This window comes from Triticum aestivum, chromosome 1A, assembly GCF_018294505.1.
Source record: "Triticum aestivum cultivar Chinese Spring chromosome 1A, IWGSC CS RefSeq v2.1, whole genome shotgun sequence".
In the NCBI taxonomy this organism is placed as follows: Eukaryota; Viridiplantae; Streptophyta; class Magnoliopsida; order Poales; family Poaceae; genus Triticum; species Triticum aestivum.
The window spans coordinates 87,624,235-87,645,345 of record NC_057794.1 but is presented as its reverse complement, the minus strand read 5'-3'; the positions used below and the strand labels follow the sequence as shown (position 1 = coordinate 87,645,345).

The window sequence follows — 21,111 nt, the reverse complement described above, 5'->3', positions numbered from 1 at the left end:
CCCCATCCCCACCCCCTTCGCCACTCCAGAGCGTCGCAACCTAAGCCCGACTACGCTTCCCGAGGAGCTCGAGGAGCGAATGGCCCAAAAGAGCTTTACCGTGGCCTCTTCACCCGACGTTGACGAGGTGGCCGCTGAGGAAGCTGACGATGATTACTGGACCTGGATTGAGCCTTTCAATCAGCAGGCTAGAGTATTCTGGCATGTCACGAATGCCGGATATGACATCGAGGTCGTCGACGCGACTACTTGACGTGGGTTATGTCACAGGTTAAGTTTCCCACACCCAACCCTTCGGGTTCGGCAGCTGTCGATCTTAGCGGTGGCCCTGCTGCTGATCTCCTGCGGCTCGTTATGAACAATTTGTCATCCTTCATCGCCATGGAGCCCCTTTTTTCATTTCTGAAGGACACGTTCTGCGACACTTGCCTAGGAACCTCAGCTGGCAAGTCAGACCTCATCGACGGCGACCACGAGGAGGAGCCAATATGTGACAAGGGAGGAAACCCATGATTTGTTTTCTCGAACCCCTTTTGTAGTGAGAACTTGTCCAGTATTTATTGCTATATTAGGTTGTTTGCATTAGGCCTTGTTTATTTCTATGGTTTATGGTTGTTCGATTGTTTGTAGTTAGCATATGTCCAGTTTCAATTGCCATCTTTGGTTGTTCGTAGTATGCCTTGTTTATTTCACTATTAACAGTGTGATGTTCTATATGTGCTAGTATGAACTGTGCAGTTCAATTTCATCAATACCAAATTTAACAATACCTCTATGAATGACTATATTTGGTTGATGTTAAGCATGTTGTACTCCCTCTGAATCTTTTTAGTTCACATATAAGATTTTTCTACAGTCAAGCCTTGTAAATTTTGACCAACTTTATAGAAAAAAATACCAACATTCACAATATGAAATAAATATCAGTACATGTGTCATGACTTAATTTTTTATATTGTATAACTTTAGCATGCTAGATGTTGATATTTTTTCATATAAATAAGGTCAAACTTTATGAAGTTTGACTACAGACAATTCTTATATGCAGAGTAAAAAGGACCGGAGGGAGTATTGAACACGCCTTTCCATTTGATTTAACAATGGCACTGTTTGGATACTCTAACTTAGCTAGAGGTTAGAGTTAGATTCTAGCTCATGACAGTTAAAAGGGAGAGAGAGAGATTGGTTGAATAGTTGATTTTATTGCTTGAGCCTCGTGAGCGTATCTATAGGAGTACATGGTCATCTTGGAGTACAAGTCAGGGTAGAATAAATCCTACGGTTTCCTAAATAACAATGATACTAAACAATGACTAACCCTGAACTAACTCTAGCCAAAGAGGTGTTTGGATGACAATGTTAGATTGACAATAAATGCACTAGGAGAACTAGCCCCAATCAGCACCTCTTGGGTGGGATTGTTGTTTTGGGTGGGTTTGACGCAGCTAGCTCAAACTAGCCCTCATGTTTGGATACTTTAGGGCTATTTGAGCCCAAACTAGCTCAAACTAACTCTAACCATGGATCCAAACAGGGCTAATAACTAGTGTACTTAGACATGCACAATACAAGTTTGAATGACTACATTTGCTTGTTTTTAAATATTAGTCATGTTGCAGTTAATAGCACACATTTCCGCTTCTTATTTTTAAATATTAGGTTTTTAACAATTTGGTCTTGCACATGTAGGTCCTGCTGTCAGAGGTTTTGACCCACTGTTTTACCCTTTTTGCATACGTGGAAATGAGTTGTCCATTAATATCAGTCAAGTCAAGAAACTCGGAAAGATTGTTACGATAAAGAAGTTAGCGACAAAAAACAACAAGATCTTTGTCTGCACAATGTAGAAGACATCATTTCACTACGGGGTGGTACTAACTGTTATACCTTGCCTTTTTAATTCCTTTGCGCCATTTCAAATCTGGAGAAGATATTTATGCATATCCTTGTTTTCAAGCCTTTCCAAAGCAGTTCACTTATGATTACCTCTCAAACCACCTGTATGGTCAGGAGGCGGAGAAGGTTTTCATACAACACCCATGGTTCAATATTAATGTGTTCCTGAAGAGGACGAAGGATGGATGGTCAATCATCCACAGGCATTAGCCTAAAGTTGCAAAGACCTTCAACATCAATGAAGGCTCAATATTCGACTTGTGCTTCAGCAGTTTTCCAAATGAGATTCATCTGTCTATTCCCGTCTATGATGCTAATTTCGAAAGGTTGTAGATGTTGCATGTGAAACTTGGTGTTGGTGTAGTTGTGTAATGGGGTAGCTGAGTGCTGAAGTACTCTGATGTATTTCAATTATGAAATCCTGCTTCCTTAATATGGAAATGAAATATATTGTGTGCTTAATATGAAATGTCAATTAAATTAATAAATGGATTATTAATACTAGGGCAATTAGCCTGCTAATGGCCAATTAGCCTGCTAATTGGGTTTTTCCATTGCAAACGATTATTGAAAAAATACCGTGGGCAATGACCTCAGGCAATGCACACAGTTTCTAGGAATAAACCGTGTTGGATCAATGAACAATCACACACGACATCCTCTTGAAAACTATTTGCGTTAGACCACCTTGCGCAAACATTTACCATATAAAAAGTGTGTGTGATGGACAACCTTTGCCACACAGTTTTTTCTACGCACCATGTGTGATGCATTCAGTAACACAAATGATAAAATTGTTAATATCGTGTGCAATGGCAATGCTGTCACAAATGATTTAGTGGGGAAAATTGTGTATGTACCTGCGAACGGAAACGTTTTTCTTGGAGTGAATGTGTGGGATATATATACAAACGGAAACGTACTTCTTGGATTAATTGCGTGGGATGTACATACTAACGGAAACGTATTGCTTGGATTGACTGTGTGGAATGTACATGCGAACGGAAATGTTTAGCGGTGACTGACTGTGTGGGATGTACTTACGACCAAAAATGATTTTGCTTGTATAATTGTATTTTTAGCACTATTGTACATATAACCAGATTTGATCGCTCGTCGGTCGCACACGACCTCATTTTGTCAAGCGTGTGTGCCAGGAGGGCATATCCCCGACGGTTTTTGGGTCGTGTGGGAAGGACCCCTATCGCAGTCACTCACTAGGTGATGGTTCTAAATGTCATCGCGAAAAGGGATTAAAAACCGTTTGTATAGCGCCTCATTGTACCAGTGTCTGCTTTGTGATCTATCTATGTAATTGAGTCCGTGAGTTATATAATAAAGAGTAGTTTTGAGTTGAGGGATTTGTTTTCTTGCTATGATCTAGAAAAAAAGATTATATAATGATTTTATGGAGAGTGATGACTTCACATATAAAGAGTATGATGAATAAAAGTTGTTGAGAGTTGACAAACATAGTTTTGGTCATTGTTGAAATTAATAGAAAGTAATAAAGAAAGAGAGGTTTCACATATAAATATATTATCTTGGACATCTTTTGTGATTGTGAGCACTCATTAAAATATGGCATGCTAAAAAGTTGATGTTGGACAAGGAAGACAACATAATGGGTTATGTTTTCTTATATCCGAATAGAAGTTACATTATCATGGATCCTCCAACATGTTGAGCTTGCTTTCCCTCTTGTGCTAGCCAGATCTTTTGCACCAAGTAGAGATACTACTTGTGCACCCAAACATCCCTTACACCAGTTTTGCCATGAGAGTCCACCATACCTACCTATGGATTGAGTAAGATCCTTCAAGTAAGTTGTCATCGGTGCAAGCAATAAAAATTGCTCTCTAAATATGTATGATTTTTTCATGTGAAGAAAATAAGCTTTATACGAACTTGTGATGTGGAAGAAATAAAAGCAATGGACTACAATAAAGTTCTCTATCACAAGCGGCAATATAAAAGTGACATTCTTTGATTAAGATTTTGTGCATCCAACCATGAAAGTGCATGACAACCTCTGCTTTCCTCTGCAAAGCGCCTGTCTTTTACTTTTACTTTCTACCTCTATACAAGAGTCATGGTGATCTTCACCTTTCCTTTTTACACTTTTTCCTTTTGGCAAGCACTATATGTTGGGGAAAGATCTAGATATATATCCACTCGGATGTAGGTTATCATAAAGTATTATTGTTGACATTACCCTTGAGGTAAAAGGTTGGGAGACGAAACTATAAGCCCATATCTTTCTGTGTCCGATTGAGGCTTTGAACACATAAGTATCACGTGAGTGTTAGCAATTATGAAAGACTAAAAGATGGTTGAGTATGTGGACTTGCTATACAAAAGCTCTTACATTGACTCTTTCCAATATTATGATAAATTGCAATTGCTTCAATGATTGAGATCATAGTTTGTTGGTTTTTAATAAAGTTTTTGATTCATACTTTACCTTGTGAATGAATTGTCACTTTAGCATAAGAAATTATATGTCATTATATGCTATTTTTCTAAAGATGATCATGATGCCCTCATGTCCGTATTTTATTTTATCGACACCTCTATCTCTAAACATGTGGACATGATTATCGATTTCAGCTTTGCTTGAGGACAAGCAAGGTCTAAACTTTGGGGAGTTGATACATCCATTTTTCATCATGCTTTTATATTGATATTTATTGCATTATGGCCTCATGGGTTGTTATTACCTATTTTGGTACAATACTTATGCCTTTTCTTTCTTATTTTACAAGGTTTACATGAAGAAGGAGAATGCCGACAGCTGGAATTCTGGACTGTAAAAGGAGCAAATCTGAGAGACCTATTCTGCACAACTCCAAAAGTCCTGAAAATTTACAAAGAATTATTTTGAAATATATAAATAATATTGGGTGAAGAATATACCACATGGGACCCACCAGGAGGCCACAAGCTTGGGGGGCATGCCCTACCCCTTGGGCGCACCCCTGTGGCTTGTGGCCCCCTAGCAGGCCTCCAGTGCCCATCTTCTGCTATATGATGTCTTTTGACCTGGAAAAATAAGAAGGAAGCTTCCGGGACGAAGCATCGCTGTCTCGAGGCGGAACCTAGGCAGAAGCAATCTAGGGCTCCGACAGAGCTGTTCTGCCGGGGAAACTTCCCTCCCGAAGGGGGAAATCGAAGCCATCGTCGTCACCAACGATCCTCTCATCGAGAGAGGATCAATCTCCATCAACATCTTCACCATCACCATTTCCTCTCAAACCCTAGTTCATCTCTTGTATCCGATCTTTGTCTCAAAACCTCAGATTGGTACATGTTGGTTGCTAGTAGTGTTGATTACTCCTTGTAGTTGATGCTAGTTGGTTTATTCGGTGGAACATCATATGTTCAGATCCTTTGTGATAATTATTACTCTCTAATTATGAACATGAATATGCTTCATGAGTAGTTACATTTTTTCCTTAGGACATTGGAGAAGTCTTGTTATAAGTAATCATGTGAATTTGGTATTCGTTCGATATTTTGATGAGATGTATGTTGTCTTTCCTCTAGTGGTGTTATGTGAACGTCGACTACATGACACTTCACCATTATTTGGGCTTAGGGGAAGGCATTGGGAAGTAATAAGTAGATTATGGGTTGCTAGAGTGACAGAAGTTTAAACCCTAGTTTATGCGTTGCTTCGTAAGGGGCTGATTTGGATCCACATGTTTCATGATATGGTTAGATTTATCTTAATTCTTATTTCGTAGTTGCGGATGCTTGCGAGAGGTGTTAATCATAAGTGGGAGGCTTGTCCAAATAAGGACAGCACCCAAGCATCGGTCCACCCACATATCAAATTATCAAAGTAATGAACACTTGCTTTATATAAGTGCTTGACAGTAATTCCCATGTGTCCTCGGGAGCGTTTTGCTTTATATAAGAGTTCATCGAGGCTTGTCCTTTGCTACAAAAAGGATTGGGCCACCTTGCTGCACCTTTGTTACACTTGTTACTAGTTGCCCATTATGAACTATCTTATCACACAACTATCTGTTACCGCTAATTTCATTGCTTGCAGAGAATACCTTGCTGAAAACCACTTGCCATTTCCTTCTACTCCTCATTGGGTTCGACACTCTTACTTATCGAAAGGACTACGATAGATCCACTATACTTGTGGGTCATCATAGATTGACTCTGTAATCATCCTATACACTAGCTTCAAGATAATCAAGGGAGATGTAGGTTTTTCCTCTTAGAGAGGGCCCGAACTTGGGTAAGCATCGTGTCCTTCGTCCCTTGTTCCCCATTGATCCAAGATCCATAGCTCGGGACCCCCTACCCGAGATCTGCCGGTTTTGACACCGAAAACGTTCAAGGCATTTTAAGCATGGAGTAACAAATTCTTCCTGAGAGGTGTCGATCTGTTGAGCAAGCAATGAATCATTGTATTTCTGAAGATCATCATGAGAAGCTCTCAACTTCTCGAGTTCTTGCTTCCTTTGAGGAAATTCATAGGACAGCTTCTCGTGTGCAACTGAGAGGGCCACATGACGACTCTCAAGTTCATCATATTTTGACTGTAGACGCTCAAGGTCTTCAATCAGAATTTGAGATCGTCACTTTTATCTAACAGTTTGTGAATCTTTTCCATGGCAGTTTGTTGCTTTGCAACAATTGTAGCAAGTTTGGAATAACTAGGAGTCATGTTTTCATCAGATTCACCTTCACTTGAAGAAGATGAAGACGACTTGAGTACCTTAATGCCTTTGGCCACGAGGCATGTTGCTGAGGATGATGAGTCTGGATCACATGTCATGGACTTGAGGGATTCCTTGAACTCGAGGAACCAGGGATCCTGACGAGTGCGGTGACCTTCATAGACGTCAGAGATCCTGTCCCAAATGATCTTCACGTTGGCTAAGTGCATGATATGTCTGAACTCATCTTTGGATGGGCTGGAGTAGATGACATCCCTTGCCAAGTACCCAGCCGAGTATACTTGCGAATGTCATCAACATGCGCCATCTTGCATAGATCGGTAAGACCAATCTCAGTGATGGTCCACATCTCGCAGTTTGTCGCTAAGAGACACTTCCTCATCATGACTTTCACTTGGGTTAGTAGTAGCCATCAAAGATGCGGCACGCAGCTGACACCTTCTTCATACCTGTAGTCGACATAACTAAATCTCCAGGTGGTTAAACCAAAATCACATAGAACAAGGGAGTACCTTTCTCTAATACCAATTGAAAGCGCAGGTTATCTCTTAGGGGGGTGAACGGGAGATTTTTAGAAATTCATCAAACTCTGAGGAATTTGACGAAGATCAGAGTGAAGAAATAGAGATGCAAGGGAAACTAAGTCATCACAGAATTAGAGAGCACGCGGTCATGATACGTAAGAGTGAAGAACAAGCAATCATACAATCATACACGCATGAAGAATATGAACTGAGGACATGAAAGATAGCTTGATGAAATTCTTCAGTTCAAATTCGTCAGAGCATAGATCACAAATTCTTCAACGGCGGAATAATGTAAGAGAGGGTGAGAAATTTGAAACCAGGTAGGCTCGGTGAAGACAATGCAATTTGGTAGACCAGTTCAAGTTTCTATATCAACTGTACGTCTGGTTGAGGTGGCTGAGTCGCAACTTAGAGGACACTCAATCATCACCATATTCCTCTTGAGCTAAGGTCACTTAGTCCTCACCCAATCACTCATGGTAAGTCTTCAAGGTAGACTTCCAAAACCTTCACAGACTTGTTCACCAACACACCACAATGACTCTTGGTGTACTCAAAACTTGACGCCTCACCGTCTGGAAGAATGACACTTTTCAAAGGTAACAGGCGTCATATCACACAGATCAATCTCTTTAGTGATGCTCAATCACTTTGGCTCTGGGTTTTTCCTCACTTGGGATTCTCTCAAAGTCGTCAGAGGATGGGTTGCTCCCAAATGACAAGCGTCAAGTTCTCTCGGAGCAGCCAACCAACAAGTGATTATGGGGGCGGCTATTTATAGTCAGGGGCAACCCGAGATGAATTTTCATGCCCATCTCTGATTCGACTGTTGTCAGGATAAGGATCCACTCGACAGCTAGCCCACGACGCAGCAACAACCAGAATTTGAACTCTCAAATTCGTCGGGGCACTCAATTTCCTCACGATAGGTAGATCGCACTGGCGAACTCCTAACTCCTCAACCTAAACAAATTCGTCAACGACTAGATGAACTTCGTCACTGTCGCTAGCAAATGCGTCAACTGTACTAGAGATTTCCAAAGGCTTCACTCGAAGCGGTTGTTGCGTGTATAGGTTTGAGTCAGTTTGAGCATCACTTTGGAATTGTGAAATATGTTTTACCTAGACCCCCTTTACTGGTACGGTTTTCCTATGACTCAAGGAAGAAGAAAAAGAAACTATCAAAACAAAAGTCGTCGAGCTTCAAAGTCTTCTCATCAATTTCTTCAAAGGCCGTACCAATTTCATAACCAAATTCTTCACTTGAAGAAATTCATTTTTAGGGGTCGTCTTCCATGTGTTAAACCAAATCTTCAGGGACTCTGTTTCATGTGTATACTCACAAACACATTAGTTCCTCAACCTATTTGTCTTCAATATTCCAAAACCACTAAGGGGGCACTTGATGCACTTACACTATCTCACACCGCGAGAAGATCTCATGTAGGGACCCATTTCATCATTACTATCAATAGAGGTGCTCCCGCTGGACAGCATTTTGCATTATCCCACAAATCAAGCGGTCCTCGAAGCCCCTCCTTTCCACCACCTGACGAGGCAATGACCAATCTAGGCAATCATACGCCTTTTGGAATTCCAACCTACGGAAGATGCCTCTTTGGTGTTTAACCATAACGTCATGGATAACTTCATGAAGTACTAATATCATGTCGTCATTGTAGCTCCCCTTAACAAAAGCGTATTGGCTCATGTGTGTCAATTTGTGAGCAAGCATGACAAATCTAGCCGCACACACCTTCACAATGATTCACTAGATAACGTTAAACACCGTGATTGGCCTAAAGTTGCTTGATCACTATGCCCCCACAATCTTAGGGATAAAGGTTATCACACTGACGTTAAGGTGAGAAATATCAAGGGTGCCAACAAAGAATTCTTGAAACATGGACATGATCACCGGCTTGATATCATCCTAAAACTTTTGGAAAAAAGGTGACTAGCAACACATCCGGATCCTAGACCAAATTGGACCTCATTTCCATGACTTCTTCATACCTCTCGTTGTTGTTCTCCTTGTGTCTGTCGTTGTTGCTCATCTTAGATCTCGATACAACAAGTTGAGATGAAGTCAAGTGCTCGACCAGACATATGCCTAAAACTCATCGATAGTGGAACCGATGGCGTATGTGTGTGGTTGATTGAAAGGTCAATGATGAATGAACAAACATACGTATATTAGGTTAAATTAGGGTGTTCGGAGAGCACGAAAATAGTAGGAATACGAGATTCAGATTTATATCATCCCTGGTAGTGCCAAAAAGCTCAGTGTTGAAACCACTCGTGATTGATTCATATTATACATTTTAGGGCACAATCTAAGTTTTTGGAAATCCACGCTTTATCTTACACTAAGCATCATAATTACAATTTAGAGTTGAAAATGATATGTATTATGGGCCATAGGTGAGTCCACTTGGGCAAGTCATTATCAATATTTTTTATGTGTTGAGAAAGTGTTTTCCAATAGATCCTTTTTTGGGAATTTAATTTCATATACTAGTTGCTGTTTTTTTTGAGAGAAATATCAGTCGCTGTTACCTTATTTTTTGAGAATAGTCGCAGTTAGCCTTTCTTTTTTGATATAAAAATCGCTGTTAGTTTTTTTTTTAACATCAGTCGCTGTTAGTTTTTTTTTAACATCAGTCGCTGTTGGCTAAGGTCCAGAGACCAGAGCTACATTCAAAAAGAGAAGAAAAGAAAAACTATGGTCCAGAGCCCACCCTTTCTTCTTGAGATATGGCCCAGAGCCGAAGGGAGGATTTGGGCTTTTGTTCGCCAGCTGCCCACAACCGTGTCAAGCCCAAGACCAGGCCGAAAGCCCACACAGCCGAACGGGGGGACTAAAACCCTACCCCTCGCAGTATATATATAAGCTCTCTCGTCCCCTCGCTTCCCCCTCATTCTTTGTCATCCCGGCGGCGGCGCGTAGCACAGGAGAAGGAGCAGGCGGCGGTGGTGCCCGAAGACGAGAAGCACGGCGACCTAGCCCGAGCTCGCAACCATGGTGAGCGCCGCCCCTTTCCCCATCTTCATCCCTCCGCGTGCTTCCTTGCCTCTCGCTTGTAGATCCGATCCGTGGCCATGCGGTAGCGCCGCCGGCTCTCTGTTGTTGAGGTCCTTGGTTAGGGTTGAGGTCATTCGGTGGCTTGTGCTCTTACTTGGCTCGGTAGATTTGCTTGTGTTTTCCCTAGTGATTCCTGTGGTTGATGGGTTGTAGCGTGTACTGTTAGTGGGTTCCATGCCTGTTCTAACATAGATCAACTCTCAATCCATGTAGCGTTGCGTTGATTCATGATCTAGAGGCCGCTACCGGTGTGGCTTTGGAAGATTTAGCTGCATGATTTGACCAGATTTGTATAACTTGTTGTAGATTGTAGATCAGTTTCGTTTCTTCTCTATGTGTTCCAAAGTGTTTTCCGAGGAGAATTTGTTTTGAGATGTCCTGCCTAATGCTCACAGTTGTAGCCAGCAATTTTCATGCTAAAATTACTCACACCCTAAGTTCGATGAATACTAAGTAGAACACATATTCCATCAAGACTTGCAGCAATCTCTTGTAATCTAACCATTTTTATGAGGTTTATGATCTAATGTGGGATACTGTACTTGTTTGCTGTTCATGTTTCGAAAAGATAATAATTGTTGTCCTTGTTTACCTGTCAACAGGCTAGGGGTTTGAAGAAGCATCTGAAGAGGCTCAATGCCCCGTCTCACTGGATGCTTGACAAGCTTGGTGGAGCTTTTGTAAGTGCATCAGTTCTTCTATCCTGTACTTCTTCAGGCATTTAAGATGTTCTTGTTCAGTGATCTGATACTTGATTTGTCTATTGATTTCAGGCCCCCAAGCCATCATCTGGTCCTCACAAGGCCAGGGAGTGCCTTCCTCTGATCCTCATCCTGAGGAACAGACTGAAATATGCTCTCACCTACCGTGAAGTGCAGTCTATCCTTATGCAGCGTCATATCATGGTTGATGGAAAGGTCCGCACTGACAAGACCTACCCTGCTGGTTTCATGGGTATGCTCTAATCTTGTAACAGAATTAATTGTATCCTATGTGAATTCACATTCTGCAAAGATTGTTAACGTCACTTGATTGCCGATATCTTCATTTTTGTCTATTAGACATCATTTCCATTCCCAAGACTGGTGAGAACTACAGGCTTCTGTATGACACCAAGGGCCGCTTCCGCCTTCACTCTGTCAGGGATGAGGATGCTAAGGTTAGGTCTATCCTGTTTCTGTAATGTCATCCTGGTCTTCCATAATGCTGATGCCTTCTGATATCTAGAACTGCTTATATTGTACTTATGAAACCTACTTGTATATGGGTAAGCATCAATATCCTCTTGCAATGAAGACCTTGCTGTTTGCCTACCATTGTACCACTCTGTTGCATGTTTGCTTTTCTATTTGCTCACCATGCTTAACTGTTTCAATCCTGTCTTCCGTTTTCTGAAGATGCAATTTTGTTTTCAGATACTGCATAGATAAATTCTAGTTTGTCATTTGTTTTATTATCCTTAAATGTAGTATATACCATTATCTATTCATCTACTGACTTTGTTTCCTTCATGTGCAGTTCAAGCTCTGCAAGGTCAGGTCTGTCCAGTTCGGCCAGAAGGGCATCCCCTACCTGAACACCTATGATGGCCGCACCATCCGCTACCCAGACCCTCTCATCAAGGCCAATGACACTATCAAGCTCGACCTGGAGACCAACAAGATTGTTGACTTCATCAAGTTCGACGTTGGTAACGTGGTCATGGTGACTGGCGGGCGCAACACTGGGCGTGTTGGTGTGATCAAGAACAGGGAGAAGCATAAGGGAACCTTCGAGACCATCCACGTTGAGGATGCCCAGGGCCACCAGTTCGCCACCCGTCTGGGCAATGTATTCACCATTGGCAAGGGCACCAAGCCATGGGTGAGCCTCCCCAAGGGCAAGGGTATCAAGCTCACCATCATTGAGGAGCAGAGGAAGCGGGATGCCGCTGCCCAGGCTGCTGCCAAGGCCTGATTCTGAGGCGTTGAGTCGTTTTGCTATAGCCAGTTATCTGCAAGGATATAGAACTATGTTCCTGGAACCATCGTTTTTAAGTTTTGCCTGATGTTTGTTGATTTGCGAACTCGTGGTTGCCTCTAGATGTAATGTGGATGTTTATCTTATTAAGTGCTATTTCGAGACCTCATCCGGTTATCTTAAATGTTATCTGATAAAATGCTCTCTGTTTAAAGTTGGAAGATGTTTGCAACCTCTGATTTTGCTTCTTTTGGGGTTGACTTCATGGTTGGAGTTGTTGTGGAACCTTTGGCCCCAGCTTGTCAACTGTGTGGAATACTGGAACCCTGAGCGGACCCTCTTTAGATCAATTATATTCAACTAAATGTTCGGAATTCAACTTTAGTTCATTTGATTGAACTAACTCTTTAGTTCAACAATTCAACTAAATGTGCAGAATTCACTTTATTTTTGAAGCTTCAGTTCTTTTGGTTGACGACATTGTTTGAGTTGGAGTTCGTTCATCCGTGTGCGTCCCAGTGGTGGCGGCTGTTTGGGCCATTGAGAGGAGAAAATGTTTTCTTCCAGATGCCGCACGGTACCCTAAATCGGTTTTAGGGGTAACCACGAACTAGTTTTGTTGGAGGCGTTTTTGTGGGACCTGCTAGAGATGCTCTAAATGGAGTCTGGCTCGTGATCCACATCCGTCTATGGACCGTCGATAGAAGACATCGCCATGGCCTTGCAAATCACATGATGTGTTCCCTCTGTGGCATGAAGCAGAAGACTTCTGGTCACCTCATGGTAGGATGCACGTACTCCTTGCCGTTTGGACCTCGGCCCTGGGACGATGCTGCTTGGGCGGATGCCAAAGGGCGGGGAGCTGGCGGAATGGTGGTCTGCCACGCCGACACCTACCGAAGCAACCTTAGTGGGACTTTGTCACATTTGCGCTTCGTCGTCTTCATGCTATGGCTCGAGCGCAACGACATAGTCTTCCAAGCCTCGTCAAGGACGATTCATCAGCTCAAACACTGCGATCATGATCGAGGGCGATCTATGGACGAAGACGGGAAAAGGGTTGTGCGGCATTTTAAGATGGAACCTGATAAGTGTCACACGTTAGGTACGAGCACACAACAACTTCCAAAGTTTTCGATGGCAAGTTTACTGGCGCGAGGATGGCAACTTTAGTTGCCAAGCATGACAACTTTCATGTTTTAGTTTTTTTTCTGACAAAAAACTTGCCGTCTATCACTAAAAATCATCATCCTTACGTGACTGGAATAGCTATCGAAAAACAATAGGACCGGAGTGCTACACACCTAACATGTGACACTTATCATTTGAGTTTAAGATAACCTGGGTGTGTTCGTTTTTCTTTTTGGACAACGATGGTGTTCTTATTGGCGTTGTATTGACTAAGGGTGTAGGACCGACCAATCCCTCACCATAGCCGTTGTGTTGGCCGCCATCGGCGGAACACCTCTTGTACGTTGTTTTCCGTTCTAATAATGCAATGACGCACGAAGCTCTTGGGTGTCTGAAAAAAATCTTTCTTCATATTAAAATTTGGTACTTTCTCTATTTATATACATAGGGCTAAATACGTTTTTCAAGGCTAACTTTGATCACATGTTATGACATACTTCATTACTGGCCAGGTGCACCTCAAGAACGGCAGCTCATGGTGGATCTCGGTAGTTTACGAACCACAAGGGAATGAACTGAAAACATAATTCCTCACTGAGCTGTATGCTAGGGGATTGGCCTGCCCAGGGCCTTGGGTCGTCTTAGGAGACTTTAACATGATCTTGCGGGCCTCAGAGAAGAATAATGCTAATCTCAACAGAAGTGTGATCACCAAATTTCAGAACTTTGTTGACGACCACGAGCTCAAAGAATTGTACATGCATGGACGTACATTCACGTGGTCTAACGAGCGAGAAACTCCTAGGCTAACCAAGATCGACTGTGTCTTGGTTTTGTTGGAATGGGAACTGGCCCACCCGAAGTATGTTCTTCACGCCTTTTCAACTAGTCCCTCGGATCATGCGCTACTCCACCTCTTGACTAGCATCAACTATAGTACGAAGCACACCACTTCCGTTTTGAGCTATACTGGACGAAACTCGATGGCTTTGGGGAGGCCATTAGTGCAGCTTGGGCTTGCGATGATTCCATCGTCGATCCTTTTAAAAGGTTAGATACACAGTTCAGGAACATGCCGAGTTACCTGTAGGCATGGGGGCAGAGGCAGACATGAAACATCAAGCTGCTCAGGAAGGTGGCTAACTAGGTGATATTCGGTTTTGGTAAGGCCCAAGAAAACAGGAGCCTAACCTCCTTGAACTACGGCTGAGGAGAACGCTCAAGTTATCGCTGCCGGGGCTGGCTAGCTTGGAGTGTATCATTGATAGGCAAAGATCTAGGCTGAGGTGGCTCAAGGATGGTGATGCTAACTCTAAACTCTTCCAAGCAATGGCGAACAGCAGGAGGGCAAAAAACTTCATATCCAGCATCACATCAGGGGTGGAGATCATTACTGATCAAACACGGATGGAAGAGGTGTTTTCACAACATTCAAAAACTTGCTGGGAGTTGTGCCAGCAAGGAACGAGACCCTAAACCTGGAGTACCTTGGCATTCAATCCCATGACCTGGGCGACCTAGATCAGATCTTCAGGGAAGAAGTATGGAGAGTCATTAGATAAATTTCAGCGGACAGAGCACCAGGGCCCGACGAATTCATTGGTGCGTTTATCACAAAGCGTGGCCAATCATTAAAGGAGACATCATGGCCGCCTTACTTCAGCTGTTCGTTGGGGATGGCAGGGGATCCCACAAACTCAACCGCGCACACATAGTTCTGATCCCCAAGAAGGTAGACACACACGAAGTGTTTGATTTTCGCCCAATAAGTTTGCCACACAGCTTCTCCAAGTTGTTTGTGAATTTGCTAGCATCGCAGGTGAGGAAACGAATGCCAGACATTGTAGACATTAATCAGTCCGCATTTATAAAGGGTAGAAATCTGCATGATAATTTTCTGTTGGTCCGGCAGGTGGCTCAGAAAATACATATCAAGAAGGAACCGAGAGTCTTTCTGAAACTGGACATTACTAAAGCATTCGATGCCTTTTCCTGGCTGTTTTTATTTGAGATCATGAGATCCAAGGGCTTTGGACCTGGGTGGATGAGATGGATTGCTATTCTCCTTCAAACTTCCAGCACCAAGGTCATCTTTAATGGCGCCCCGGGAAGGTGCATCCACCATGCTAAACGGTTACGACAAGGTGACCTAGTTTCTCCGTGCTGTTTGTCATCGCCATGGACTCACTATGATGCGACATTGTCTACGGACACTGATGTTTCGTTAATGGAGAAGTATGTCATATCAGCTAAGCGCCGTGACAAAAGAAATCAAATGGTTACTTTCAGTTCTATGCATAAACAAAATACGACCATGCCATGTTTAGCTTCGAAGGTACAAGTACTACAGATTGGCAGGATAAAATTTCATATTATTCCGAAGAAAGAAGTGAAGCCTACCTTTCGAACACCATGCAATCAAGGCACGATCAGAAATATTGCGTCCAACTATTTTTGAAGCAACACTATAAGGATTCACAAGGGAGCATGCACGTGGTTGTCAAAGTACTAGTCCGTTTTCGACTTTTGTGTTCAACATGGCCGGATACTTAAATTAGTTGAGATTTGATTTGTTACGATAGGGGAGAGAGAGTCCGTATGTGTCTTTCCTTGTTTAAGTCGGTACAGTTTTTATCACCTATATAAAGGGCTGGCCGGCCGGCCGTGTAGGGGTAGTTTTCTTTTGGCTATTTTGCATCGATGGATAGATTAGCAAGTCGGGGTATCTTCAGGCCGCCGCAGAATATTTGTTGATAGCTTTTGAGGCTATGTGATTTTGGTTTGAGATTGATTCTAGAGTTTCAATTTCTGCTGATCTGGTGAAGATCGTCCACGTACTTCCTCTTTTGGGTGTGCGTGTTGTTTTGGTGGTGATTGCATCTACAAGATCGCGAGCGCCACACTGTTTCAGGTGACACCGTACCATGAAAGATTGGGCAAATTAATTATACCATCGATTTTCTGTCGACGATCGCATCAAGTGGTATTCAGAGCAAGGTTGATCACGATACAATTTTTTTTCTCGGCTATTTGATTCAATTATTTGAAAGATGGTGAACTCGTAGCATGAAAAATCTGATCATGAGGAGGGCGATGATAAAATGCATGCAAGTACATCTGACAGAAGACTTTGATGGTCATGAGGAAGACTTAAGATAAACATCCAACATGAGGAGAGAGAGAAAGAGGGAATGTATAGTACATGCATGCAAGTGTCATCTGATAAAAAGCTGACTTTGATGGGACCTGTGTATCCTTTTTGCATGTTGTATAACTATGTATTCATGAGAACATAATGTTTTGTTTTTTATGCTCTCTTCGTCCCTAAATATTTGTCTTTCTACAGATTTCAAATGATCACCACATACAGATGTATATAGACATATTTTAGAGTGTAAGTTCACTCATTTTGCTCTAAAAAGATAAATATTTAGAAACGAAGAGTACTACACAGTGCTACACTAATCTTTAAAACGCAATGGACGGCCGGAGATCTGCCGGTACGAGACGGAACCGTGCAATTTTCCGCTTCGGTATCTGATGATGTTGTAAGCCCAACCTGTTTAGATGGCGTGGTGGTTCTTCATGAGATCTTATATGAACTGAAAATGAAACACCAATCAGGCTGGAGTTGTTCGGCTCTGACCATGGCAACACGATGCTCTCGCAGGCTGCAGCTATCTTATGGCGCTTGCTGCTATCTAAGCATAATAATACTAAAACAAGAAACTTGCAGAAGAAAGTCAGAATTTGTTTGACGATATTGATACCAGATGTCCTTAAGAGTTAAGATGACCCAACATTTCATTTGAAACTTGATCCACAGCATATAAGGAACAAACAATGACAAATCAGAGTATGAGTAGCCGGGAGAAATCCTTGCTCCGGTCTTCACCGAAGCCGGCGACGGCGGCGCCCGCGGGTGCCGTGATCTTTCTTGGAAGCGTCGCCGTGGAGTTGCTCCTTCTCCCCACAGCTTGGGCTCCGGAGGGAAACCTCAGATTCGTTGGATCGGGCGATGGAGGAGTCTTCGTGTCTTTCTTCTCCTTGGAGGCATCGTCTCGGAGCCGGCTACGACTGAGAGACTGGAGGATGATGGCATCTTTGCCGTCGATGGCGGCATCTTCACCGCGTGGTTTGCTGAGGCGGGGCGCTGGTGTCTGTTTGGCAACGATGATGGCGTCGAGAGGAGCTTGGGTCGCGGCGTGGTCTTGGTGTTCGAGGTGCTCTTTTGGGCACGGTCGGCGCAAGTCCTGCATATTTCCCCTGTGTTGCTCGTCGTCAAAGTCGGAGCTGTCGGTTGCTTGCGCGTGTGGCCATCTGTTGGCATGTGCCGGCGTGGCTTCTGTTTCATGTCGGTGGCCAGGTTGGCCGGTGGTGCCCATGTCATGTGGGTTGTGCTGTATCGATTTTAGCCCGGTTTTCCGTCAATTAACCGGGCAATTCTCTTCTTCTTAATCAATAAAAATGGCAAATCTTTTGTCTCGTTTCAAAAAAAAAAAGAGTATGAGTAGTGCTAACGACGTACTATTCGTAACAGATTTTAATTCAGATTTGCTCATTCTCATCTAGATGAGAATTAACGAAGTCTCATCTATTCCCACACTATTTGATTAACCAAAATAAATAAATAAAAATCCCTATGAATCTCTGTGCAAAATCCCATTTCAGTTTTGTATAAAGTTCCGACTCACACCTGGCATTTTGTTTCTCGAGCTGTAAACTGAATTTGGTCTCGAGACAAATTTTCTTTTCAAAATATAGATCGCAATGTTTTTATTGTGCCTGTTTCAGTCCATGGGTAGCACGAAAGAGGTGGAATGGAAGCACCGGCTGAGTCCTCGAGCTGCAGCGACATCTATGCGAGCTGGACAAATCCTCTGGCGATGGTGCCGTTGGCGCCCCGGGGCAGGAACCCGCCGGGGACCTGCTCGTTGCGCGAGCCGTAGAGGATGCGCAGCGCCTCCGCCGGGGTGCGCTGGTACCCGAGCGAGTCCACGCCGGCGCCGAGGATGTTGCTGATGGTGCGTCGCTCCGCGCCCTGATGCCGGTCCAGCACCTTGACCCCCTCGTCCTTGGCGCCGCAGCCGGACAGCTCGTTGCGCCAGTCGGAGATCCGGCGCGTGAACTCGGCCACCGTGCGCCCCTTGTAGGGCGCCACCGTCTCGTCGGCGCGCTGGTACAGCAGCATCCTGATCACCGCGTCCTGCCCGGCCTCCACCGCCAGGACGCTGGCGTGGAGGCGCTTGGAGGCGTAGCCCATGAGGTTGGGGCTGATGCCGACGGCGGCGGCGGCGGTGACGTGGGGCAGGATGTAGGAGGCGAGGAGGAAGTTGACGGTGCCGTTGTAGGCGTCGAAGGGCGGGTCGAGGCGCGCGCCCAGGGCGTCGTCCATGATGGCGGCGAAGCGGTCGGCGCTGAGGTCGATGGGCGGGCGCGGGAACCCGCCGTTGGCCTGCGTGATGGCCCTGATGTGGCCCACCTCCTGGTACCCGAGCTCCGCGGCGATCTCGGTGGTGCGGAAGTCGAGGCTGGCCTTGCGCGGGCCGACGGGGGCCGGGCCGCCCGCCGAGAGGTTGCGGTCGAGGTAGTCGATGCCGCGGCCCAGCGCGGCGTGGAGGAACCACTCCGCCTCCACGAACTTGGGGTTGAGCAGGAACTGCAGCTGCTCCATGTCGCTCGGGTACACCGCGATGGCGCCCCGCCGCGGCAGGCTCGGCCGGCACCGCGGGTCGTCCGTCTGTGTGACTGTGATGGTCGCCGCGAGCGCGACGACCTGCAGGCCCGCGGCCAGCAGCTGCAGCAGGAATGCGCCGTGCGCGCGAGCCATGGCCAGGGAGGACGGAGCGCCGGTCGTGCCGTGCTGGTGAGAGCTCGCGTGCTTGGCTCTGCTCTGCTCTGCCCATGCTCGTCCGTGTATTTGTGCTGCGGGCTGGGGGTCTGGTAATGGTTAGCGTGGATTTAGGAGGGCATGAGGTTGGCAGGACACGAAATGCTCGCGTGTCCATCACCACGGCGGGGGCGCGGCTGTGGCTGATGTTGACTAGGATTTGGTAAAATTTCTCTTAACCGTGCCCAAATGATCGCATGTTCTCTAGAGCGTTCTGTATTTTGAACCGTGCCCAAATCCCGTTCGATCGAAAATCAAGCAGCAAGAGTCCGACCTCAGGGTCCACCATAGAAAGGCATTCCTCAGTCCCAGAATAGCATGCATACGGGAGCCATATTCCAATCATGTGAACTACTAGTAATCTGTATTTTTTTCGGGAAACACAACTGTGCTTTTCTTTTTTCGGAAAGCACATACCGTGCCTTTTTTCTTCTTCTAGGAAAGCACAATTACAAAAACATATTGTCTTGGTTGATGAAAAGTTAGGTTGCTAACTTGGGAATCATAATTTAAAATACACATAACTTATTATGTTTGATTATGTATATTTGTAAAAATATTTATTGAATATAAGTAGAATAATTGAATAGAAAATATTTTTTCATGCATGGTTGAATGGTGTGATGAGTCTTTCTCTATGCATGATTGCATGTTGAGGTGGGCCTTATCCTACTTATAATTATATGATGAGGTGGCATTGCTTACATGTTGAGATAAATAAGTTAGTGGGCAACTCTCTCTTAGGTATATAGGGTTCTAAAGGATAGCAATTTTGTTAGGGAAGAAATCGTTTGTGTTCTTTTGGTTTGTAGGAATGGATTTCTGTTCCTATATAGGATAGAACTATTTTTCTTCATATTTTAAAGGAAAAAACATTAACCTAGACTCAATGAATTTTTTCTATCGTATGCGTCAAATGACATCTCTTTTCCTATAAAAATTGAGATATATATGTCATCTCATTATTTTCAGTTCCTATAATATTTCTATCATACGAACCAAATGAGACCTCAAACTATGACTATGAACTAACAGAGAGTAGTTTAATTAGGTTGGTCATCAGAATGATATATAGAATTAATACATCGTCATGAGGAAAAACTGACCTCTAGTTGAGTAATCCGTAATCCGCACCTGAGGTCATATCCTTTAGGATGAAGACTCGTATGCTCGTAGTGAACAATAAATGTGAAAAAACAGCATTTTTTTTCAAAAAAATCTAATAGCTTTAGGAATTCAAGATGCTCAGATGCGGTAGGAGCGTCCAAATTTTGGTGGTCAAATGACATACGAGCAGCTCATTGCCAAATAAAAGGAAGAAACAGGTGAATCTTTTCTTTTATTAGTTTTTTTGATAAAAGAAGGGCCCGTCCCTTCCGATTTCCATTAAAGAAACTAGCATCAGGTTCAAACGATTACACAACTAGAAGTTCAAGACACCATCAACATCTACAAATAGTAAAGAACGACCAAAGCACTACGAACTGTCCCCCTAAGGCAAACTGGCAAAAGCACAAAGCTAAATACGTCTACTTTATTACAGACCGGAATAGCTGCACACACGACTTTTTATGCACGACAGGTGGACGATGGTAGGATCTGACATTGCTTAGGTATGGAGGGATTCAATCCAACAATTATTACCCTATGTCGTCCATGCATCGTCCGCAAAATCATCGGCTGTGTAGCATTGCTCATTACAGACCAGACGAGATCTAAGGATCTAGCCACAGCAACCAAAGTCTTTTGATCATCTAAACACAAAATAAACTACCACTAGTAGAAAACGAGCCTATTGTCCCGGTTCGTAAGGGCCTTTTGTCCCGATTCCTGAACCAGGACTAAAGGGTCGGTACTAATGCCCTGTCTCTTTAGTCCCGGTTCAATCCAGAACCGGGACTGATGGGCCTCCACGTGGCCTGT

At 43.9% G+C, this 21,111-nt stretch overlaps 2 protein-coding genes across 2 annotated transcripts; one reads left to right on the top strand and one right to left on the bottom strand.

Annotated features, from left to right (window-relative positions):
* Positions 1-10,001: 10,001 nt before the first annotated feature.
* On the top strand, positions 10,002-12,336 carry LOC123191404 (40S ribosomal protein S4). The gene is made up of 5 exons (XM_044604160.1): positions 10,002-10,148; positions 10,811-10,888; positions 10,982-11,162; positions 11,270-11,367; positions 11,727-12,336. Exons 1-5 carry the CDS (start codon positions 10,146-10,148, stop codon positions 12,162-12,164), a joined length of 798 nt encoding a protein of 265 aa, XP_044460095.1. The 5' UTR covers positions 10,002-10,145; the 3' UTR covers positions 12,165-12,336.
* Positions 12,337-17,935: 5,599 nt separating this feature from the next.
* Positions 17,936-19,203, bottom strand: LOC123100250 (desiccation-related protein PCC13-62). Its single transcript, XM_044522233.1, has one exon. It carries the CDS (start codon positions 19,126-19,128, stop codon positions 18,157-18,159), a length of 972 nt encoding a protein of 323 aa, XP_044378168.1. The 5' UTR covers positions 19,129-19,203; the 3' UTR covers positions 17,936-18,156.
* Between the last annotated feature and the right edge of the window lie 1,908 nt (positions 19,204-21,111).